General features: G+C 41.3%; 1 protein-coding gene across 4 annotated transcripts in view; it reads right to left on the reverse strand.

Annotated features, from left to right (window-relative positions):
* LOC108571660 (nascent polypeptide-associated complex subunit alpha, muscle-specific form-like) overlaps positions 1–4,467 on the reverse strand; it is a 23,236-nt gene extending 18,769 nt beyond the window's left edge. For all 4 annotated transcript variants that reach the window (XM_017933755.1, XM_017933757.1, XM_017933756.1 and 1 more), the window contains exon 1: positions 3,847–4,467. In XM_017933755.1, coding sequence (XP_017789244.1) covers positions 3,847–4,230 — 384 coding nt within the window. In that variant the 5' untranslated portion in view covers positions 4,231–4,467. The remainder of the gene's footprint in view (positions 1–3,846) is intronic.
* Positions 4,468–7,650: the final 3,183 nt, after the last annotated feature.

Below are 7,650 nucleotides of genomic sequence, written 5' to 3' on the forward strand. Positions count from 1 at the left end.
TCGTTGCCTTCGCAGCCATGCACACCGTGTGGATTTGTTTCTTTTTTTCTGGCTCGCGCCAAAACGAGATAATAAATTCAATTTATGCCCCCTTCGATGTATCGTGATAAGGTTTCGTGTAATTAAAGCGTTCTATTTCGAAATCGATCTCAATCCATGCTACAATTGCTTTTAACGACCTGGTTCCTTCGAACAGAATTCACGCATCGATAATTTCAGTCGTGTCTTTCAAATTACATACGTGACTCAAAATAATTGTTGGATCATCCATTTTAATGGAACAGTCAGTATATTGAAAGTAGTGATAGAAATTACATAAAGCAAATATCGAGTCAAATATTATAAATTATCTTCTTAACATTCACCAGAGGTGAAAATTAATTTGGATATTGTTCCGAATGGCACCAGTGGCCGATCGAGATGAAACTTGGTAAGTGTTATGAGGGGTGTGAAGGGGCTCCAAATATAAAATCTTAGCTTCGGGCATTCACCCATTCGGAATATACAGGTTCTAACCTAAACCATGTTCTAACATAACCTAACTCTTTCATATATGTGTGTGTCCCCGATGTGATTTTGTTTAATTCTATTATAGATGTCTCGGCCATTCTAGACGCTCCGAATTACAATTTTAACGCCAGATACTTCCAGACACTTCGCGAAGCGAATAGCAGTCCATTGCAATATTTAAAGCATGTGAACCGATCATAACTGTATCATAGCAATTCGATGTTGATTCTAATACCATTCAAACTGTAATTAAGTACATAATTAGTAAGCAAATAGCGTAGAAAATGCCTTATACATGAGAGCCTGTATCTTCCGAATGGATGAATTCCTGAAGCTAAAATTTTATATGTGGGGTCCCTTCACACTCCTCATAACACCCACCAAGTTTCATCTCGATTGGCTACTGGTGCCATTCGGAACAACAGCTGTTAATTTTTTTACTGTAAGTTTGTAAGGATAAAATAGTGTTTAATACAAGATCTTTTTTGTTGGTGTATTAAAATACCGGATGATTTATTTAAAATATTTCTCTTAAGTAAACCATTTTAACCTCAAAATATTATGAAGAAAATTGTCTTTATCTCTGATAATTCTATAGGAAATAATCTGCAACTTTGTATACGTTGTTAAGATTGTTTTGAGTAATGCATAAACTCATCTCTATTGAACTATGACTTTCTTATTAGATAAACCTTATCCTTGCCTGTATTTGCTCTGTATACCAGGTAAGACATGCAATCGAAAATTTGTCTTTAAAAGTCCCTTCTTTCTTTTTCTTTTACAGATAAATATCGTTTTGCTGAGCTTGTTGATAATTAAGAATTGATCCTTGAGCTTGTTTGAATTACTCATGTACTGCTTAAACAAAGAAGGACATCTAGAAACTGAGAGACAAACGTCAGATTATATATAAAATCCACTGACTATTTGCAATTTATGAAAAAATATGATATAACTAACCTAACCTTACTAGAATTTTTATGTAGTATTTTTCAGAGAATCGACGAACCTGCAATTATTTTGAGTCCTCTATTACTATATCCTGTGCGAGGTATCTTTTTCAGCCTGAACACTTGTTTCACTTTTCCAAATCGATTGGAAACACGATCCTCTAATTATTTTGCGCGGTGCAATCGTATCACGAAAATTGTGCCGTGGAAAGATTTAGACGTGTTCAGCGACGTCGGTTATTAAAACCACAACATTGGGTTTCATGTTACTTCCAGTAAGGTCTTGTATCGCTGTGATGCAAATTTACGTCAACAAAAAACAGAAAAGGAATGAAAAGAAAAAAACCGCAGAATATAACAGCAACCTTACCAATATTTTAAAATAACATTATCTTGAAGCTCTTAAAATACTTATCACCTTCAAAAGGCAAAGTAAACTCAGGCAATTGTTCTTCTATAAACTACCTTGTATCACGTCAGCTGTGAATCCTCTGAATGAGTATTGTCAAATTTCTAGTTACCACATTACCAACCGAACGAATTGTAGTTAAATAAATGTCTAAGATTGCTTAAGTTAAATCTAGAAAAATTAGTAAAGACGTTTATATTAGGAAAATTAATAATGTAAAATTGAATGATAGTTCTTCATATCTAACAATATTATGGAATAAAAATTTTTAAAATAGTATATGAGAATAAAATATCATTTGTACTGACTGATACAATAGAAAATGATGAGTCTACCCAATCAGTTGGCAATGTGTTAAACACCTGGAGAATGTGGAAAATGAACGAAGAATTCAAAATATAACTTTATTTCGATACGAATCGTTTCAACGTTAGTTAAAATTTGTAGTTACAATATAACAAAGTAGAATAGTTCTTTACAACCTGCTGCTATTCGTGTATATTTTTTTTCCAGCAGTAAAGTAAGCAACATAGCACGACGCTGGAATACGTTCATAAATTAATCCCGTCGAATCAACGTGGCAAAGTTAAACGCTCAACCCTTTAATTGCACCAGTTGGCAATTTGCTCTAATTGGTTTTTATTACTCTTTTCGAGCAATATTTTCTGACTCGTCGAACAACGCCTGCATCGTGCAGTATAATGAAATTTTCAGAAAACCCCTCAGCTTTGAATACAGTTGAGAAAAACCTTGTTTCCATGCCCGCGAACATAACTTTTGCACTATGATTCTCAATTACACTTAATATTCCTTTTTTAATTTAATAAACAATTCTTTTAACGATTAAATAATTTAAACTTATGATTTAATATTTAATATAGCTCATGAAATAAAGGAAAAATAAAGTAGAGGAAAAATCATTGTGCAAAGGGCTGAAAAGGTAATCCTCTATGTTTCTGTACTATAGAACACGCCGGTCATAGTCTAGTGAAAAGAACAGTTGTTGGCCGAGGGAAGCAACACGGTGAATGGAAGCTATAAAACCAAGCAAAAAGTCGCAAACGAACAAACTACAAATTGCTCTAGCGACCGGCCTCTTAAGCGTCAGCGTCACGTGTAAACAAATATAATAATTCTACTTGATGATTTGCAAAAAAAAAAAGCAGAAAAGAAAAAAACTTGCAGTACCAAGTAAGTACACGTAAACGTTCGACGACATTAATAGCGTCCACCGTTTTTCTTCTGTAACGCAACGCATAAAAACGTTTCTTGGCACGAGCGAGGCACAAGAAGGAACAAAAAAAAAGAAAAAGAAAACGGCTGTCCGCGCGATGGGTCGAGCGAGGTTCGTGTAGGTCTGCATGCGCGCACGCAAAAAACACGACGATCCGTCAACGAACAACGCCGCTAGTAAATCTGTTACACAGGTGAGACGTGAACATAGCAGTGGTTGGTACGTATAAATAAAAGAATAACAGAGAAGAAAAGTAATGGAAGAAATGGAGAATGAAGGAAATGAATGTGCAGTATTTTCCGGGTTAATGTAACAGTGTTTGGTTATGTTACGTTGTCATCAGCTGATGAATGTGTCATTTTGCGACGTTGTTTGACAAATCAGTCAGACTTCCCTATGGTCGTCCGTTGACAATCGACTATCGAGATATACGTATGAATTATCCTACGACAAATATTACAATTTTTCTATTTATCATTATATAGTCATGAGAATATTACCAATGTATAGATCACGATTTCCTAATGAAAACTAGACCAAACACAACCTCATTCAGAAAACCTAATCTATCTGTTAGTAACATTCCCAATAAGAAATACAAATATTTAAATTTCTGTTATGAGTGGTAAAGATTCGCTTTAAATATGATACGGAAATATAGCTAGCGTTACACTAAATCGGTGTAGAAAACGTTACACTAACCCGGGTAAAATCACTTTATGTACGCATGTTTGTGTTCTTACCTCGAGTTCTTCGTAGGTGCGGAAGGCGAGTATGGCAAAGCCGTCAATAATGTCCTCCTCGAAGGGAGGCTCCTTCTGGTTGGTAGCCGCGAGGGAAGACTTCTTGCGAGGCCTCGGGGGTCGCGGTGGCCTGGGCGGTCGCGAATGGCTGTCACGAGGATGACCGGTCCTGGCGAGTCCGAGGCCAAGACCGGCGGCGGGGTCCTCGTCCTCGCCGCTGTGGCTGTCCTCCTCGTCGTTCGGTCGTTGCCTGGTCTGTTGTTGCTGTTGTTGCTGCTGTTGCTGCTGCTTCGCGGTGGCCAGGCTCTCCCTCTGCGCTAACATACGCTGGGCTCGTTCTCGTCTCCGGTTTCTCTGGTTCCGTTGTTTCGCCTCGATCTCCATCTCGAGGCAGACGTACTACGTCCCGTAACAGCGGCCGTTGTCGCACCCTGCTACCACCACGAGAGCTGCTAGCTGGTCGTCACCTCAGGATTGAGGTGCCCTCAGCCTCTTCGGTGCTTCAGCTTCCTCGATTTGTACGAAGAAGCCGTGAGCAGAAAAGCGGAGACAACCGGGACCGGGACGAAGACCACGAAGAACGCGAGAACGATGACAAGCGTCGTATCGTGGTGTCGTCGAGCATTCTACTACAGTCGTCTTTAATGCTTCTTTAGCGTGAGAGGAAAAGAGACGGCTAGAGGAGACACAGAGTAGAGAGAGTGAACGAACAAGAGCGAGAGAGAGAAGGACGATGGAATGGAAAAACAGAGAAAACGAGAATAAGTGAATAAGAGAGACAGATGGAGCGACGAAGTGAGAGAGAGGGAGCGAGGGGGAGGACAGGCGGTGAAGAGAGCGCGAGTAAGAGAGCACACCACACACTGCCTTCGGGATACACACTCTCGCGAGACGGGACGTTTACCGACGGGACACACGCATTCTACAACACTGTGACTGAGCTCGATTCTCCCTGTGGTCTTTTCCCGTATTTCCAGGAATCAGCGAGTTTTATGAGAAGCGTAGAGTTAACGGAGAATTTTCGTCGAGAATAGACGTTCCAGGCGGTCACACAGTGTCACCATCGATCGCGCTGCCGAGGAAGAGGAGAGAGTCCGGTGTGTGGCGAGGAGGCACGCGAAACACGCACGCACAGGGCGGACAGACGGAGAGCGACACACAGAACGGAGAGAAACATAAAAGACACACTGGCACTGGAAACGGCACTGTATCATCGATGAAAAGAAACACACTGCGCGCGATTATTATATTCACAGAGAATCACAGGCACACTTGAACGGTTCCCTTATTATTCCAATGTATTGGCCGTTCGAGTCGTTTCTTTCTCGCCATGGTCATCACGATCATATCATCGTCATTCTTCTTCTTCTTCTTCGTTTCTTTCTCCTCTTCCTCCACGTCCTCGTCAACGACGTCCACCGCCACCACAACCAGTAGCACTGCCGGCTTTCGCGAGCTGTCTCGTCGTGTTTCACACAAGAAAATACTCCTCTTAAGGATAAACTGACACGTATTATCGTTGCTCGACGGTGCCTCCACGAGTAATAGTCGTGGCTAGATGCACCCTGCGAGGGCACGAAGTACACCGATTGTTTGGAATGGCGGATCGAACGGGCACGCACGGTTGCCGCATCGTGTGGTAAAAATGGCCGCGACCTACCCACACCGTGCTCGCGGTCTCGCACCTCTTGTAACGTCGTCGTCACGCGACGATGACGTGTATCCCGCACTGCCACCGGTACATCCTTGATACGCAGCCACCGGACACCAGCTAGGGAAACCGAAGCAACCTAGCACACGCCCCGAATTACGCGTGGACGACGCGATCTCTCCTCTTATGCGCTGCTGCTGTTCTCTTGCTGCTGCTCCTAGCACGGCTATGCATTTCTGTCATCTGTCTGCCTCTCTTTCTTTTCCTCTCTCTCTCTCCCTCTTTGCCACCTTCTTGCTTCCTCCTCCGCTACCTTCTGCTCGCTCTGTCTCCCTTCTGCTCCACCGCTATTTCTCTCTTAATACAACGACCGAGAACATGGCGTACCTATGCTTCAAAGACGGACATACGAACAGAGATACGCTCGATGTATTCCCTTGCCTGGGGTCGTGCCTCTAACACCACTATATATTCCCCTCTCTTTCACTTCTTTCGTAAGCTAGGTATTTTCGTTTTATTACTAGACCATGACTTGCAGCACCACCTATATAGAAATTTCAGACGGTCCTTTATCTGATGGTACATTTTTCAGCCGTCAGTTCGCGCCACGTGCTGCATGCCCTTTCAGCGGCGGGGAAAAGATATCGATATCGAAAATTTCAATAGGAAACGCGATGATCTTCATGTTGGTTGATCTGTCGAATTGTCAAAAAAGTAGAAAATAACCTCTACAAACTGGCCGACAAGAACTTGTACGACCATGTAGACGTTAATAGAAATAACTATCGGCAATTGATCTTCGTTTCCTCGTACTGGTAAAAAATTGACAACTAGGAGGTACAAATCTCTAACAAGGAAGAAATTAGAACACCCATTACCAATCTTCGATCGCTTGATACTCGCTTTCACATGATTTCTGTCGAAAGATAATTACGTTAACACTGTACCAAGAAAAGATAGTTTACATGTATCCTTTCTTCGACTTTCACTTTTCATACTTGAAATTCACCACAAATAACCGAACAGGTAATATTATTAATTCTCTTTCTTCCTCTACGAAACATACATCGATCGATCTATACGATTTTTACCTAGCATCGATAATATCATCAATATCTTCGAGTATAGAGAGAACAAGAATTTCCGTTCGTGGAAAAAGCGAGCCAGATCGATGTGTTAGGCCGCACCTGCAAAGGCGCGCCTCTTTTGAACCAGTTCATAGTAGCAATTACGCCCGCCACGCAAACTTGTCCCGTAGTGGATTTTGTGATCGGCCGCTTTTGGCTACGGCCACGTTTCCAAATCCATATAGGTAAGCTTGTCTTGACTCGCAGCTGACGTGGGTTGTCTTCTTGCTTACCTACGTACATGATACACATGCAATGCATACGGCTCGTCCTCCCGGAAGAATAATTCGAGGTCAATCAGCTTGATTCTTTTTTCCATCTTGTTTCAGGTTCACAAATTAATCGTCGATTCACCATGTTACACTGCATTTAATATGTGGTGAGGAGTTAACGTGTTTCGTTCATTACAACCATCACGATTTAACTAATTGCTCATACCAATCTACACTCGTCATTGCTCCACTATCGTTCTTGTAATTTCTGTTATTGACATTGGCATGATTGCTCGATACACTCGTAATACCACGGACCAACGACGCGTGCTTCGTTCCAAGGATACTACTGCCGTCTCTATATAGAGAACGAGATTAGCGCCAAGGAAAACCGGGATAATGAGATTACGCGCGAAGAGAAGGCGCACATGAGATGCGTTTGCGCAGGATCATTCATCGCTTCTGAGGTTCTCTCGGTGGCGACAATTGTGTTTCGAGGCTAGAATGGAATTTCAATTGATTTTTTTATCGACATATATAAGAGGTGATTCATCCTTAAAAGAATCTGAATATATTATGAATACATCATAAGCCTCATCGTTTAACTTTCTAAGATGATATTGTGGATTATTTTTTAAATGGCGTTAATGAGTCATAAACGTGCATGTTGCTTTACAATTAAGCGGTAAGAGGCTATATAATATTCCTAAGCGGTTTTTACAGTCATTTCCTCTTTTTTTTTTTTTTAGCTCACTGGATATTACGTAAGCGGAATGCAAAATTCTTTGAACGCGAGTACTTTTGAGCTGTGCAA

The sequence above is a fragment of the Habropoda laboriosa genome, unplaced genomic scaffold (genome assembly GCF_001263275.1).
Source record: "Habropoda laboriosa isolate 0110345459 unplaced genomic scaffold, ASM126327v1 scaffold123, whole genome shotgun sequence".
Taxonomy (NCBI): domain Eukaryota; kingdom Metazoa; phylum Arthropoda; class Insecta; order Hymenoptera; family Apidae; genus Habropoda; species Habropoda laboriosa.